The 18140-nt window shown below is 38.0% G+C and overlaps 1 protein-coding gene and 1 long non-coding RNA gene across 2 annotated transcripts in view; both read right to left on the bottom strand.

Annotated features, from left to right (window-relative positions):
* Positions 1-849: 849 nt before the first annotated feature.
* The window catches only part of LOC130069457 (serine/threonine-protein kinase/endoribonuclease IRE1-like), a 119851-nt gene continuing 102560 nt past the window's right edge, over positions 850-18140 (bottom strand). The window contains exons 2-10 of the mRNA XM_056233335.1: positions 5843-5939; positions 5310-5561; positions 4365-4991; positions 3986-4149; positions 3510-3730; positions 2479-2619; positions 2101-2233; positions 1462-1556; positions 850-979 (exon numbers count right to left, since the gene is read on the bottom strand). Coding sequence (XP_056089310.1) covers positions 880-979; positions 1462-1556; positions 2101-2233; positions 2479-2619; positions 3510-3730; positions 3986-4149; positions 4365-4991; positions 5310-5505 — 1677 coding nt within the window. The 5' untranslated portion in view covers positions 5506-5561; positions 5843-5939 and the 3' untranslated portion in view covers positions 850-879. The remainder of the gene's footprint in view (positions 980-1461; positions 1557-2100; positions 2234-2478; positions 2620-3509; positions 3731-3985; positions 4150-4364; positions 4992-5309; positions 5562-5842; positions 5940-18140) is intronic.
* On the bottom strand, positions 7442-17928 carry LOC130069501 (uncharacterized). Its single transcript, XR_008803773.1, has 3 exons — positions 17814-17928; positions 7729-7782; positions 7442-7596 (listed from the first exon to the last, which is right to left on the bottom strand). It is a non-coding gene; the product is annotated as an uncharacterized LOC130069501 (long non-coding RNA).

Raw genomic sequence — 18140 nt, forward strand, 5'->3', positions numbered from 1 at the left:
CGTGGTTGCCACAGAAACAAAGTGTGGAAAAATGAACAAACGGAGAAACAGGTGAGAGATGGGCGCGGAGTACCGCTGATTACAAATGTTGTAATCTGTAGAAATATACAGGGACACATAACCAAGAGACAAAGCAGGAAGAGCAGTGATCAAACCCGAGTCCTGACACTAGCATGAGATAAATGTTAAAGCAGAAATAAGAAAGCTGTAAAGTGGTTTCACGAGTTCACACTTACAAATGATCAGAGAATAGATGGTTATGCGTATATTGGCGTGCTGTCCGGGGGGAGGGCTCCGAGCTCGGAAATTGGGCCCGAACCCAGAGTACTCCCCCCGTATCTCTGTTTAGGAAGATAACTAGGCAAGTGTGAGGAGATGGGGTGGTGGAGGGATGCTGAAAACTGTCGAGGAATATGGGTGAGTCGACTGAGTATATTTATAGGCTTTACTCGTGCTGATTGAGTGGACCTGTTGATTACTGATTGCTGACAGCTGGCTGGAATGACTTGATTGTTTGATCATTAGAACGTGTTCCTCCCGAACCTTGTTAATAAAACATCAATTAAACTCGCAAGCTCCCGCACTTTCACGCGCACTCAGTCCTCTTCGCATTGGATTTTGGGAAATAGTGCTCGAATTCAGAGAGGATTGTGGGTATAAAGTAGTGAACGAATATAGGGAATGTGTAGGTGTATCTTTGACACACCTACAAAATGGACATTTGGGTAATCACACTGGTAACTTCTATAACCAAGTAAAATCTCATAAGCTTAGAGAAGTATTGGAAAAATATTGATTAATACCTTGATTATAATCACTCATTAGATATACATTGAAGATATACACTCGCACTCACAGCAGACGTTCTCCTTGCTCATCTTAAGACCAGGTACAGTCCCAGCCCATGTCTGTAGTCAATCTGTATAAGCTGATGAAGAAATCTGGAAAATGGTCGAGCCTCTCTTTATCAAATTTCAAACTGGAAACAAAATGCATTGAAATATTAATGTGAGAACAGTTAAGAATAAAATGCAAAACTGGGACAATTTTGGAACGAAACGTTAACTGTATACCTTATTGTGTAACTTACTGACTAAAATAAGTTAGAAATGACCACTAGAACAATATGGAGCTTGAGATGGGAGTGTTTTGCATTATATAAGGAATCTCTTATGCCACATTCAAATGTAAAAACTCTACTTTTTTCACCCTGTAATAAAAAGCTTTAACAAATTAAGTAATATTTTAGGTATTTTGCATTGTGCTGTGCTTAAAATCTCTCCGAAACCTAAATAAATATTCAATACAATTATTTTGCAGCAGATTGATTTCAATTATTTGTCGCTTCAAATAAACTTTTTTGCTTGGTTAAAATAGACCTACCGTACTTGAAATTAGGAAAATGTAATTTCCGAAAGACAAGGACAGATTTAAAAATAAATTGTTGTTTTTTTGTCTTACTTGTGTACTGTGTCGTTGCGAATACAACGGAGCAGGCCAATCAAGTCCTCTGGAGTATCTTTGTCAATGTTAATGTCTGGCCATCTATCTTTAAGCTGCAAATACAAAGCGAGGGTTTTAAACCAAGAAATGTTCAGATGGTAAACAATTACAAAATTGTTGTGATCATCAGGAGCAACATCAATCTCAGATGTTAACGTAGATGTCTTGGCATACTACTTAAAGGATTAGTTCTCTTTAACATGTGTGCTTATAAAACTTAAACTTTTGTATTTATTTTTTAAATGACCGATCGTTTCGTTAGATAAGACCCTTATTCATCGTCTGGTGTCGACTCGTTTAAAGCCCTTTGAAGCTGCACTGAAACGGTCATTTGGACCTTGAACCGTTTGAGTCCCAGTAAAGTGTATTATATGGAGAAAAGTCCTGGAATGTTTTCATCAAAAACCTTAATTTCTTTTCGACTGAAGAAAGAAAGACATGGACATCTTGGATGACATGGGGGTGAGTAAATTATCAGCAAAAGTATTTTTTAAAGTGAACTACTCCTTTAACTAAAGATATTTTATAAACAACAGTTCAGCAAGGAAAGCTAATATACTGTTCTTGCGAGTCATGTTGTTGGATATTTCTACCAACCTCTGATTTCCATTGATTAAATGTTTTTCCTTTTGTGTAGTTCTCTGAATAGTCGCACAACTTAGAAAGATTTTCGAAGGTTTTGCCCTGGACTTCCTCTGTTTCGCCTAGCATCTCAAGGATTTTAGCTTTCCTAAAGAAAAGAGCAGGCAAAGAGCACATTAAGCCAAACACACAACATATTTGTACAGCATTGGCAAAAAATAAACAATGATGCCATTTTCTTCAGAAGAGCTTTTTTTGTCAGAGTTTGATGGAGAGAACAGTGTCTGAACTACGAGAGAGAAATATGATGAAAATCAAATAAAGGTAAACCAATAAAGGCATCATTGGCCAAAGGAGCAGGAGTCAAGACCACCAATAAAAATGTTTTCCTACACTTTTTGTTTACGGCATGCCCTTTCAATGGCTTCTGCTGGTAGAACTTTTTCGGTTTTCTTAATCTTGCAAGCTTCTGAAATACCAATGTAGTACTGGACTTCATGTCGATCGCCCAGCTTCTTAATTACTTCCTCATATCTGTATGATAAAAAGAGAATGCAAAGAGCAAATAGGTTTAGCAGCAGAACAAGCATATCTTCTACATAAATGCACATCAAACTTTTTATTTATTTATTTTATTTATTAGATAGATTAGGACACAAGCACAAAATGTATAAATGCAAGAGTTAGTTAAGCAACATCTGATTGAAGAACCTTGGTTAAAAGACCAGCATGAATGTCCATTCTGTTACAGGTTGATTATGTTGTTTGGCCTATGTTTTCTTGTAAACTCTAATGGGTTAATGTTTCAGACTTTGCATACTATGGTTAGCCAAAATCATATGTGTGGCATGTTTGGTCTCTATAAACTCCGATCTTCGCCCCCATTTGTTAATTTACATAACATTTTGCTAACTTTGACGTATTAGTAGTATTAGAATCTTGAAGATTCTTTTCTTAAACATCCAATGAAATTACACATTCAAATGCCAGTTTAATTGCCAGGACAGTTTAATTCAAATGGGCAAGACATGCAAGTATCAAACTTAGTCTCATTATTTGATACATTAAGTATCCTTACCCCTTTAAAGAAGGGTGTGTCAGATAGCAGCACACTGTAGAGACATCTCAAGAACTGACGCAGACAGATAGATGCCAAGATAACGCAGAGACCAAAAGTCTAGAAACAAGATCCTGCCAGAGTCAAAGTATCAGGCAAAAACAGCAACTGAAATACTGGAAATAAAGGGGAGAAAGAAGTAAAAGAGTAAGAGGATGCAGTGAAAGACTAGACACAAGATACATCATTATTGTATAAGTAATAGTGAAAAAATAAAGTGTCACTTAACTGCCAGTGTAAGAAGTGAAAAGCAAGAATAAGCAGAAAAGGATTTCTTCCTAAGCATCAAACATCAATTTTGATTTACCTTTTATCATCCCAGAAATAAGGGTTATCTAAAACCTTGTGAACGGGTGGTCTCTGATTTTGGTCTTTGTTGATCATCCATTCTACGAGATCCGTTGCTTTTTTGTCCCGGACATCGTCAAGAGAATATTCCCCTTTAAAGATGTTCACCTCACAGCAGAGTTCATCTCCAAAAGGATGTTTCCCATCAGAGAGGATGTAATAGGTTAACATTCCCGCAACCTACAATAAATGAGGATCATTTGTCAGTTATCTAACAGGGAAAACTGCACAATACTAACCAGCACTGGACTTGATTAGAGTTGGAAAAGTGCAAGAAATCAAGATTTCTATGAACTATGTCTATGACTATGAACTATGACTAGTTCATAGTCATAGACTATGAACTAGTCTATGACTAAAATGATAATCAAATCCTCTTAAGCTAGATGGTCTCATGTTAGCATGACTGCAGTTGATTCGTGGTATTTCACAAACCTGGATGTCTGAGCTCTTTTTGTAGCGGCCCTTTTCAGACTGATTCAGGATCTCTGTTGCCTCCCAGCCTCGTGTACCAGCTCTGTCAGTATACACTGTGGTTTTTCCCTCCTCCAGTTTGCGACTGATACCAAAGTCAGCCAGCCTTGCCCTTTTATCTACGTCTAAAAATAGAAATATTTTAGCTTTGAATACTTACGAATTAAAGTTTAATTCTGTCAATATTTACTCTCTCATGTCTAACCTTTATAGCATTTTTTTTACAGTGAAAGGGAGTAAATGAAGACAGAATTTTAGGGCGAGTTATCACTTTTTAAAGTAAAAGTCAACCGTATAGAATCATTTGTATTATTCCGAGATTGATTTTAAAATTTTTTACCTATCAAAACATTTCTAGGCTTTATGTCACGATGTATCACTCCAGCGTCGTGAAGGACTTTAAGGCCAAGAAGCATCTCCTTCACTATTTTCCTCAAAGCGTTGTCTTTGTCCTTTTGCTCCTGGACACGAAGATAGTCCATGTAGTCCACTAGATCGTATTCACAAAGCCGGTTTGCAAGATAGAAAAAGTCCTTACCCACTTCAAAGGTCACATATCTGACGATATACTGGCTCTCAAGCTTTAGATCTTGCAAATGGTTCAGCTCATTTTCAAAGTCTTTGTTGTTCTTTGGGTTCTTTGTTATTAGTTTAATGGCCACCTCAATGCCATCTTCACTCAATCCAATATATACTTGTGCGCCGCTTCCACTATGGCTAATCATGTACTTCTCATGTTTTTTAAAGTAGAGATTCCCTACTTTTTCAATGTCAGTCTCTTTTAACAGCTCCTCTAGTTTTGTACCATGTCTTTTGGAGGATTTGTTCCACCTGGGGATTTGTTTCTTCTCTGTCTTTTGTTCGATAGTTGGCACTTGTACTGTTTCTGCATGTTGAGGGGGAGATTCAATTTTCAGTAATTTTGATGAGGTCTGTCCCGAAGACCTTGGAATCCCTTGTTGAACTCCTACATAAGAAAATATGATATATAAGACCAAGAGGGTCATTCATGTTTGCAAATGTTTTTCCAATGTTTCTTTACAGAAAATGTATTTACTTTTAAAGTTGTAGATCTCAATTGCACAACAGAGCATAATGTAGTACTTTCTTGTTGACAATGGAATTATTATTACGCAAACTCACAATTGAATCCAAGAAGTAGCATAAGCATATGCAACATGAGAATAAATATCCATTCAATGTTAGAATCTGTGCTGGGTTCTGAGAATCTGGGTTTTGTCTTGTATGTGTTGTTAAATGTTTAGTATTTACTAATCTCTCTCACCTTTTCGTTCAAGCTCTTTAACCAGGAAAATCTGCTGGTCTTTAAGCAAACTGTATAAAGCAGATTTTGCTTTGTCAGAGTTTAGAGTCTTAAGGAGCTCTCTCATTTTTTCCATATGTGTAGGGGCTGCATGAATCTTTGAGTATGTTTCACTGCCAATTATTGTAACAGCTCTCATTACATCAGCAATGGGCATCACAGCAGTAACACTCTGGATGAGATCTGCACTCCAATGGTCCACAAATTGAGCATCTGAAAAACAAATGACAGTTAAACCAGAATATTTCCCAATATGCACTGTGAGTATTGCACAGAGGAAACATCCATTCAAGGAGTGTTTCTAGACTGAGTTTAAGAGTCGTGTGCGTTGATAAAGTCAGTGGAGTTTTGACTGGAAGCTTGGATCTGCCACGGAATAAAAAGTCACAATTTCCTTTTTAAAATTTTGTATTCTGTGGCATAAATAAGCTTCCATAATTTTGGATTGTACAGTATGTGTTGACAAATGTTTACCATTACTAAATCTCTCTCACCTTCTTGTTCAAGATCTTCAACCAGGTCTGGATTCTTAGTTTTCAACTCATTGTAAAAAGCAGATTTTGCTTTGTCAGTGCTCAGAGCATGTAATGCCTCGTTTCCACTGAGCGGTACGGTACGGTACAGTTCGGTTCGGTACGCAATTATTTGCGTTTCCACTGTCAAAAGTTGTGAATGGTACCAAAAAGCCGAACCGTACCGTACCACTTTTTGGGTACCCTTCCGTTGGGGTACCTAGCACAGTGGTACGGTACTAAAAGGTGGAGCTAGACTCACTGCAGAACGGTGATTGGTTGACAGAGTATCGTCAATTGCGCGTGCTACAAGGGCATTAGAAGCATACAGTTAAAATATAATACTACTGTTATTGTGTCACGAAATGTAGTTTTAAGAGTTTTTCAGGCGAGAAAGTAGTTTTTTAAAGCTCAAATCTGTGGTTTATTTATAGATTTATGATAATTTGAAGATCCATTCCAAGCAATCACCGGGCGCTCGTCGCTCGTGCACCCCGCCTGGAGCAGCCTTTCCCCGGCTAGCCGTTCTGATGTTTGCCGCTGACTCTGACGTCTCTGTAGTGGTTAAACATGAGATATAATTCGCCTTGTACAGACCTAACAGGCGATCTTTGGTCTCGTGAATTTATAATTCGTTCCCTGGCCAATAGTTTTGGCAGAAGGCTAAGTGAAGTTTCATATATTTGAGCGCTGAATTTGTATATTTGACTGAATTGTTTGCTTTGTTATTAAAGCTTTACTGTATATATTTTTGTACCTTTTACTTATACTTTTATAATGGCTATTATTGATAAAACTGAAATTCAACAAAAATAGATAGTTTTGTCATTTATTTTCTTTTATTTCAAGATCATCTGTAATGTTGTCTATTGCAACATTTGTACTAATGCAATACGCAATACATTGCCTGGAATATGTTTAATATTTTTAAATTGAAACGAAAAGAGGCAGGATTGTGTTTTATATTTAGTTTTGTTATAAATATAACGTTACATGCAGTGAATATAATCAATATAGGCTATGCGTTGCCTGAACCACATTTGTAATGTACTTATAATGTTTAAAATGTATTTAAATTAAATCGAAAAGAAGCAGAGTGGTGTTTTATAACATATTTCGTTTTATTGTTGCCTAAAATGTACATAACCGGAGTAGCAGAGCGAGCTGAGTGGCGCTTTCAAGAACGCGCTGTTCCATCAGCAGAATTACTGGACTCGCGTCCTCGGGATCATTCTCCTGAGTCGGACTTTGCGTGGCTACTTGGTATTGAGAAACGCCTAATGCCAGCGCTTGTTTCTTGTGACAAACATCCCGAGAAGCAAGAACAAGATCTGCTGTCTGTCATCCATTGTTGTTTACTATGTCGTTTTTGTTCGCGCGAAAATGACGTCGATCGCTTCTCTCCGGCAAACACCACGCCTATCAAGTGACGTTATCACTACTTTCCGGCATACACCACGCCTATCAAGTAGGGTACTGTTGGCAGTGGAAACGCGAGCCCCGATCATGGTTTAGCGACCCGACCCGAACCGTACCGTACTGAACCGTACCGTACCACTCAGTGGAAACGAGGCATAAGAGCACCGTCATTTTATTCACATCTGTAGACGAATTCAGAATCTGTGTGTATATTTCTTGCTGAATTATTGCAGCGTCTTTCAATGCATCAGCAATGGGCATCACAGGAGTAACCCTCTTGATGAGAACTTCACTGTGACGTTTCACAAAAAGAGCATCTGAAATAAATGACATTAGTTGAAGATCAGTTTATGCATCATTGTGAGCTAATGCAGAATGTTGCATATGACCTACATTTGTAATTAGCCAGTCTGTGGTGGACGTGAGTTGGAGTGTCACTTTGAACTTACCCAGATGCTGCATTGTTTTGATTCAGTGGCTGAAAAACTGCAAGTCTTGAAAACCTAATCAAAAGATGAAAGCAAAGAAAACAGAAGTAACATGCTGATTAGAAGAATATACAGCAAATCTTTACACAATAAATGTACATACAATCCCCTGTGAATGTCAGTATTCAAACATCATGCATGGTTAAACATGGTTATGCAACTCGCTAAACACGTGACAATTACTTACAGGCAAAACTAGTCTAAATTGTAATTTATTATATTAAGTATTCTTCATAGTAAATAATAATAATTATTTTTCTTAACAAAAATTATGAGTATAATTTTGTAACACCTCCCTTAATTTACGATGATACATCTGAAGAGGTTCAACAGAATTCGACTGATACTGATAATAAAACCACTTCATCAAACAAATACTCTTCTATTTCATTTTATTCCCAAGTGCACAACAAATAATCAACAAACAACCAAGCAGTCTTTGTCTTTGAGCATCAAGGAGAGTCAACAATAACTTAAACTTTTCCTGATTAATCAGAGTTAGATGACTAAGCCGATGATGAAGATGAGATGATTGAGATCCAAACAGTTATTTGAGAGCGATACAATGTTATATTCCTGTAATCCAAATGAGTGTGAAATGGAGATAAGCAGCCTTGTAGATCTGTAGCACCAAACCCACATTGCTTATGGAAAAACAAGTTGTAAATGGTGATGAGTTAAGAAGACCTCATGCAGCATGGACCAACAAAAGGTATCAAACAACCTCCAATGATCAAATATCCCAACTGTCCAAAAAGTCCTTTCTATAAAAGAAACCAAATAGCTCACATTAGCCTTTGTAATTTCTAATACATCACATATCAAACCGATATTAAGCACCATATACTCACGTTTGAGCGTAAACTTAAACAGTTCTCAAACAGGACTTATGAGAAAAGGTAGCCATGAGTTCAACCGTGGGGTTTCCGGGGTTTCCCCAAAGAGTATAGAAGAACAAGAGGCGAAACTCTGATGCTTTTTTGGTAACAGCCACTAGGTGGCGCTTCGGTAGCGCGGCCGCCATTTTTGGGTGAAAATTCCAACTGGAGTTATGGCAAAGAACGTATATTGACGACAAGGAGTGAAAGCCAATAGAACGTTCCATTGCAACACCAGCGCCCAGCAGCAGCCCTACGCGTCCGCCATTTTGGGTGAAAGCGACTCGGCAGTCATATATTATACATATATTTAGTCCAGTGCAGAGGTCATTTTTAGGTTGAAATAATTAGGTGATTATTTTAACTCACAACAGTTAACGTTATAGCAGTTAAAAAGAAGTTGCTACTTAACCAGGCTTTTCCCCCCACATACCTTGAGACAGGGAAATTCAAGGATTTAATTAATTATATTACTCTCCACATTAAAGCTGCAGTAGGGAGTTTTGAGAAAACGTTGACTTAGCCTGAAAATTTGAACAAGCACAACTTACAGGTCCCATCCCCTTGCTCTCTGCTGCGCTACAGCCCTCCCTCCACAGCTCGTCCTCCACAGCGGAGCCCGTCGTGAACGCGCAGGCTAGTAAACAGGGCCACCGATCACAGCGGATAAAAAGTTATATGGCACATTCACTAATAGGGACTAATATGACTAATAAACGTCAATAATATGCTTTACATTGACTATGGCCTGCCCATACTTTGACTACAAACTTGGTCCTCAAATCATTATATATTTTCCAATAGCCTGTATGTAACTTTATAACATTGCACTCTTTCTAAGTTATAAATAGCTAGTAAGATAACGTTAATATAACGGTAACTAACGTTACAGTATGCAAGTAATTATTCTAGCGATATATAATGCTAGATAAGGTGTGCTAGTACATTATTTCAGCAACATGACAAACCAGTGAATTAGCAGGTTTCAATTGTTGCTTAGCAGAGTGCGTGACATTTTATCTACATGTTATGCGGCTAGAGTTTTGATACCGAGTCAATGGGCTCTGTGTAATTCTTTCTTTTTCGCTTGTTTATCGTCATCAGTCTTTTTCCTTTTACCTCTTTGTTTTATGAGCAGGTGTCACTCGAGAATTGGCCGTTTAGGTTGTTTCTCCGTCATAAGCACAGCTGCAGCACGCCGGCAATCTTGAGTTTGAACGACGGCTCGCGCAACGCGCTGTGCAAGAGAGGGGTGTGATCAGCGCGTACACAAGCGTGATTGACACTGCTAAGACATTCCTCCTGGCTCTGATTGGTTGTTTCTGACCGGGAGCGTGTATTTCTTGCAAATGGCAATAGGACCACTGGGAGGAGCCAGAGGAGCTTGATTTTTACACAGATTATCTGTCTCATATTCTACTGTCAGGACATAATGACAGTCTTAGCAAATACATGTTTTCAAAAGTTACCTACAGCAGCTTTAAGTGTGACGGGTAAGAATAAAGTGATATCAGTTCAGTTATAATAATAACGTTAGACCGTTTCCCAGGAGATACACATAACGTTACATACAAAAATAAGTTATCAATGAAATAAACGAATTCAGCAAAGAAATGTAATTGTACTAAAATGTAAATGTTGGACAATAAATATATAACAGCAATAGAATAGCTTTACAGTAAACTGTTTTTTTTTTTGCAGTACTATCTTATATTAATGACCGTTAAAGCAAGACTATGTAAACATAAAAACAGCCACTGTCCAAAGTGGCAATTAAAGTTATAGGATAACGGACACAATGCATCATGTTCTATAAGATCATCATGTTTGTAGCATGATCCAGGGGATTAACGTACAAAATATATTTCAGGCCTAGTGGAGTTGGTAATTAATAATAGTAGTAAATGTGTAAAGTTGCATACAATGGAAATACTCACTAATGCAAGAAAAAACTACCTCAACAAACTGTTATCTGTGCTGTTGTCCAGTAACTCCAGTTGGAATATTCACTCCAAAATGGCGGCCGCACTACCGAAGCGCCACCTAGTGGCTGTTACCAAAAAAGCATCAGAGTTTCGCCTCTTGTTCTTCTATAATCTTTGGTTATGGACAACAGCACAGATAACAGTTTTTTGACGTAGTTTTTGCTTGCATTAGTGAGTATTTCCATTGTATGCAACTTTACACATTTACTACTATTTTTAGTTACCAACTCAAACACTAGGTCTGAAATATGTTTTAATCCCCTGGATCATGCTACAAACATGATGATCTTAGAACATGATGCATTGCTGTGTCCGTTGTCCTATAACTTTAATTGCCACTTTGGACAGTGGATGTGTTTTTTTGTTTACATATGTCTTGCTTTAACGGTCATTAATATAAAGATAGTACTGCAAAAAACAAAACAAAAAAACAACTGTTTACTGTAAAGCTATTCTATTGCTGTGATATATTTATTGTCCAACATTTACATTTTAGTACAATGTTATGTGGGGGGAAAGCCTGGTTAAGTAGCAACTTCTTTTTAACTGCTATAACGTTAACTGTTGTGAGTTAAAATAATCACCTAATTATTGCAACCTAAAAATGACCTCTGCACTGGACTAAATATATATATAATATATGACTGCTGAGTCGCTTTCACCCCAAAATGGCGGACGCGTAGGGCTGATGCTGGGCGCTGGTGTTAACTTGCAATGGAACGTTCTATTGGCTTTCACTTCTTGACAATATACGTTCTTTGGTTTCCTTCTACCACAACTCACTTACTAGTCTGTGATCGGGGTTATATCCTGTAATCAATTAACTCTAGCGCCCTCAAGCGGCTGCTAGTGGTAACACATACTGGCCCCTATGCATCATCCTCAAGAAAACAATGAAAACAATATACAAAACCAAGTAACGTTTTATAGCCTACTGTTACAATATAATAATATGTTCAGCACTTACAATTGGTCTTTGTTTTTCCTCAACTCTCTAAACACAATCTATACTGAGATATACATGGGTAACAACAAGTAAAATTAAACGTTCTGCCTATAAAATCAGTCAATCAGCGCACGCCGCACGCGTATTCAATCAAGTGGGTGGTGCTCACAGCAGAACCGTAGTCTAGCACCACCTAAGTGGAGCTTCAAGCCCAGAGGTTTCCAAGCAGCACAACAGTAATGACTTTATGACCTTCTTCACTTATAAGATTGATAATATCAGGGAGAAAATTATAACCATGCGACAGTCTACTACAGCATCGCATCAGGGGGTGTATTGTAGTCTCCCCAAGAAAAAAATTCGATTCATTCATTGCTATAGACGAGGAAGAATTTTAATATATACTCATTAAATCACCTAAATCGACAACATGTATGCTAGACCCTATACCGACTAAGCAATTGAAAGAGATGCTTCCAGAGGTCATAGATCCTCCATATCATTAATTCATCTCTGTCACTAGGATATGTACCAAAAACTTTTAAGCTGGCTATGATTAAACCACTTGTTAAAAACGCAACTTGATCGTACAGAATTAGTCAATTACAGGCCGATCTCGAATCTACCTTTTATGTCAAAGATACTAGAAAAGGCAGTATTCTCACAACAACTATGGTCCTTTTTTTAGAAAGAAATGATATCTGCGAGGATTTTTAGTCAGGATTAAGACCGTACCATAGTACTGAGACAGCTCTCATCAGTCACAAATGATTTGCTTTTATCATCCGATCGTGACTGTATCTCTCTATTAGTGTTACTCGATCTTAGTGCTGCATTTGATACTATTATTGACCACAACATTCTTTTAAATAGACTCAAAAATTATGTTGGCATTAGTGGAATTGCATTAACATGGTTTAAATCATACTTATCTGACCATTATCAGTTTGTAGCAGTAAATGAAGGGATGTCTTATCAATCACAAGTTCAGAATTCACTGTAAAAATTTTACAATTCTTAGTTTCATTCATGGTGTTGACATAATCTAGTGAGCCATAATCTAGTGGAAGATTGCTGCAATCTCCTGGACAAACTAACACTTAATAATATGAGATTTTAACAAAAGCCACTACATTTCACTCAATCAGACATCATTTCAATTTATTTATTTGTTTAGATATAGTAAGTGTGAGCTTAATCATCAAGTGTCATGCCATGGAACTTTTTTAATTTAGGCAAACGTCAAGAATTTGTAACCTTTGTCCAATTTCGATCTTTTCACAGCTCCCTGAAAACTATCAACAAAACGGATAACATCTGCTATTCTTAATTTTGTCAGATATATGAATGACATAGGCTACTGGCTGTTTACACCTGGCCACTTCATGCGTTTTCTGTGATCGGATAGCTATCCGATCATGAAAAGACCATGTGTAAATGCCCTCCGAAACGCATTCGAGACGGATTTGCATCCGATCGCTCAAACCACTTGAGGCGGTGGTCTGGGCCGCATTCCAGACGAAACTGAACAAGTGTAAATGCATCTGGTTGTTGAAACCACATTTTGTAAATTTTACTCCGCCCAAAAATGTTATAAATAAACGCGTGAGAGCGTGTTATATAGGCTATATGTCATGTTATAGTCAGATATGACGACGCTACTGCGACACGCATCACCTCAGATGAGCAGCTGAGCGTCTATTCATCAAGCCAACGCACCGCAATCTATCGCAAATCAAAGTGAAAGTAAGTCGCAGACGCTTAACACAACCATCTTCATTAAAAGAAAAGAAACAAAATGATCTTACCAGTTCTGTTAACGCTCTCTCTTATTGCCGTCTTTAATTTTGAAATTAGCTGATGATCAATAAAATGCTGCTCATATCTGTTGCTTTCGGTGACGTGCACTCCATTAAATCTGCATATTATAGCGCGGGATACCTTAGAACACCCTAGCAACCACCCAAAATACCTTAGAACACCCTAGCAACACCCTTGCAACTCCCCAAAATACCTTAGAACACCCTAGCAACACCCTAGCAACCACCCAAAATACCGTAGAACACCCTAGCAACCACCCAGAACACCCTAGCAACCACCCAAAATACCTTAGAACACCCTAGCAACCACACAAAATACCTTAGAATACCCTAGCAACACCATAGCAACCACCCAGAACACCCTAGCAACCACCCAAAACACCTTAGAACACCCTAGCAACCACACAAAATACCTTAGAACACCCTAGCAACCACCCAAAATACAAAAGAACACCCTAGCAACACCCTAGCAACACCCCAAAATACCTTAGAACACCCTAGCAACCACCTAAAATACCCTAGAACACCCTAGCAACCACCTAGAACACCCTAGCAAACACCCAAAATACCTTAGAACACCCTAGCAACACCCTAGCAACCACCCAAAATACTTTAGCAACCTCTTAGCAACCACCCAGAACACCCTAGCAGCCAACCAAAATACCGTAGCAACCCCCTAGCAACCATCCTTAACACCCCAGCAACCACCCAAAATACCTTAGAACACCCTAGCAACCACCCAGAACACCATAGCAACCACCCAAAACACCTTAGAACACCCTAGCAACCACCTAGCAACCACACAAAATACCTTAGAACACCCTAGCAACCACACAAAATACCTTAGAACACCCTAGCAACCACCCAAAATACATAACACCCTACCAACACCCTAGCAACTCCCCAAAATACCTTAGAACACCCTAGCAACACCATAGCAACCACCCAAAATACCTTAGAACACCCTAGCAACCACCCAGAACACCCTAGCAACCACCCAAAATACCTTAGCAACCCCTTAGCAACCATCCTTAACACCCTAGCAACCACCCAAAATACCTTAGCAACCCCCTAGCAACCATCCTTAACACCCTAGCAACCACCCAGAACACCCTAGCAACCCCCTAGCAACCATCCTTAACACCCTAGCAACCAACCAAAATACCTTAGCAACCCCCTAGCAACCATCCTTAACACCCTAGCAACCACCCAGAACACCCTAGCAACCACCTAGCAACCACCCACAACACCTTAGCAACCCACTAGAAACACCCTAGCAACATTTAATTACTTGAAACTATACTTTAACCTTTAAACTACTTTTAACTTTAAACTATTTAAAACTTTAAACTACTTTAAAATTCAAACTTATTTAAACTTTAAACTACTTTAACTTTCAAACTAATTTAAACTTCAAACTACTTTAAAATTCAAACTAATTTAAACTTTAAACTAATTTAAACTTTAAACTACTTTAAACTTTAAACTAAGTTAAACTTTAAACTACTTTAAACTATAAACTACTTTAAACTACTTTAAACTACTTTAAACTTTAAACTAAGTTAAACTATAAACTACTTCAAACTAATTTAAACTTTAAACTAATTTAAACTTCAAACTACTTTAAACTTCTTCAAACTTTGCGGTCCAAACTTTCACAAGCCAACTTAAAGTTTGTCTCGACGAATATATAATCCGTTTTGCAAAAACACATTTATGTGACCAGGTGTAAATGGAATCGTTTTGATAAATCAGATAGCTATCCGATCTGAGAAAGCGCATGAACTGGCCAGGTAAACAGCCCCCAGTAAAAGAAAACAAGCTGTTCACAGTCCATTTTGTGAATGAATGGCGATCATTCAAGTGTCGTGTTGCTGTTGTTTCAGTCAGTGGTTAGATCAGCATATAGCAGCCTATTTAATCGGGACAATGGAGGTCCCGTACAGGACAAATAAATTAGGCCCAAAATACGGGACGTCCCGGCTCATTTGAACGTTATGCCTGCACACATATAAACGCAAGTACAATTAACTCTTAATGCGCATGTGCACGCCATCAGCGTTCTCACAGGTTCGCGTTTTTAAAGTTTGCGTAGAGAGAACTTAAAGTCCCTGTAAAGGCAAAAAAAAAAAAAAAAAAAAACTTTAAACACATTTAGAAATGTATTGGTAAAACATATTACAAAAACTGTGAAGTACTGAATTGTGAAGTTAGACCGTTAAACAGTTGAATGAATGGCCACCATTCATTCCACCGCCACCATTGCTATTTTCCAGATTTTTTGATAGGGGGTTCAGCCATAGACAGTATAAGAAATGGACAGAGCCATCTCATTGGAACTCAGTTGAGACAGTTGAAGCCCATTTTTAGCGATTTCTGAGCACTTCCGTTCCTTACGCGCAGACTCAAACCGACTCAAACTAAGCTTGATGACGTGAGCAACCTGTCTGACAGACGTGAATCTTCTAGTAGCTGTGCCTGAAAATTGCCAACGTTAATCTTGCAGAGACGGGGAACTTGAGGAAAGAGTTTTTTGGCGTGAGTGAGCAGGAGTAAGTATTCCGTTGCTTTTATGGACTCATTATCTATGGGCTTCTCCCTTGACGGGACGTCCCCCCGATTGCCTGCGAGCTTCTCCTCCTGTCTGTACGGTAATTTCTGTACAGCGCGACAGAGAGTCGAGTGGTTATGACGCAATCGTTAGCCTATTTTTACTAAAACTGTTTCTACGGGGCCATAATGTGACATAGAAGGTAATGGAGCACTTTATACATTGTCGTTTTTTTTAGAAATAAATAATGGACAAATGGAGTCTTTAAACGCCTCAGATGTAAAGTTATTCGCTGTCAAAGTGACGCCAAAATGAATGGGAGTCAATGGAAATGCTAACGCAAGTGAAGTTCTGCTACAACATGGCGGCACCCGGCCGGCTTCAACTTCCGGTCGATGGATTACCCCCTTGGGTTCAGCGAAAATTCGGCAGCTGGCAGCAGGAAGTAGCCGACCGTACCTGCCAATAAAACCGGACGTCAGCGGTCACAAATAACCGGAAGTCGGAGGTAGATGACAGCCGCAATAGAGCTGGTAAGTCCCGCCCCTTCCGCTTACCCCGCTGGACCTCTAGGTTGAAAAATCGTCAATGCAAGTGAATGAGAGAAAATAATTATTTTCTAATCCCGTTTGAATTTTGCAATGAATGTGAACATATGTTGTCTGTGAATTTTTTATATAATATTTCATGTAAAGAATGCTACAATTTAGCGGGTAGAATTTTCATATGGTTAGACTTTGTGTGAGAGCACTTTGTGGACTACAACTCTTCGCTGCTTTCGACGCGTTTGATATACGTCACCACCACTAGCACACGGATCCCGCTAAACATGCCTTTGTTTGAATGGTGACATTTGGGTACAAAACACACAGGCATCTCGATCTAATTCCTTAGATTATCGCACCGTCATTTGTGGAGGGAAAATGTGTTATGCAGTGACGTCACATATGCGACGTGTAGTCTTTCTCGTTATGTCTTTTCCACAACTGCTAGCCAAAGAATCATACAATATACTGTCAAACTCGTTACATGAGAAATTATATAAAAAATTCACAGACAACATATGTTCACATTCATGGCACAATTCAAACGGGATCAGAAAATAATTATTTTCTCTCATTCACTTGCATTTGCACTTGCACGCTTTTTCAACCTAGAGGTCCATGTCGAGTTTTACGGATGGGCGGGACTTACCAGCTCTATTAGCCAGGCAAATAAGTTATTATATCAACTTATATATAAGTTGAATATACTAAAATATATTTATATACTGTTGAGCAGTGTATATATATATATATATATATATATATATTTATATACTGTTGAGCAGTATATATATATATATAATTTAAATAAAATACTTCTATTAGTAATTAGTAATTACTTTTATATTATTTGATTAAAAAAGGTTTATCAAATATAAATCAGGTAAAAAAGATCATAGACATAATACAATAAGCTACACTTGAAGTTATGAATTTGTATGTATAAATATAATTTATGAATGAGTGTACATGTTTGTTAAATAATTAAATTATACATACAGAAATAAATAATTTTCATAATTTGAACTTTCATAATTATGATCGTTGCGACGGAAGTGAATCAATTAAAACTATCTTTAGCTGGAAAATAACTTTATTCTAGAGCTGTCATAAAGCCAAAACAATCTGTTACTTTAATTTCCTATTATCACTGTAAAGCAGCTAAGCAGCTTGTGTATTCCTTTAATAAGGAATACACAAACACTAGGACGTCTTGTGTTAATCAGCAAAATATAAAACAACTTCACGCCGGTAAAGAAAAAAAAAAAAAAAGAAAGAAAAAAAGACATTTTAAGCAATCTTATTAAACTTTTCTCCTCACCTAAAACTGAACACTTGTTTGATGCTCCAAATTGCGAACGAGTTGTTCTTTTAACCCGGATCTTTTCCTTGTTATGATTCCTTAAAAGCGAATAGAAAAAAATCACAAGAGTTTAGCTGTGTGACCGAAACAATGCTGTTACGGAATCTCATAACGGTTCCTTAACTTCCTTCCCTTTCTTTAATGTCATTTGAATATTTTTTGCATGTACAAAGCAGATTCTACTGGCCATTTAACTCCACTTGTCAGAGAGCAGAAAGCCCAGTGATTGGTTTAAAGAACTGCCAATCAAAGCACTCTACATGACTCGTATGAATTCGCTAGTCT

The sequence above is a fragment of the Rhinichthys klamathensis genome, unplaced genomic scaffold, assembly GCF_029890125.1.
Source record: "Rhinichthys klamathensis goyatoka isolate OS25496 unplaced genomic scaffold, OSU_Roscu_1.1 h1tg000015l_1, whole genome shotgun sequence".
NCBI classification, from domain to species: domain Eukaryota; kingdom Metazoa; phylum Chordata; class Actinopteri; order Cypriniformes; family Leuciscidae; genus Rhinichthys; species Rhinichthys klamathensis.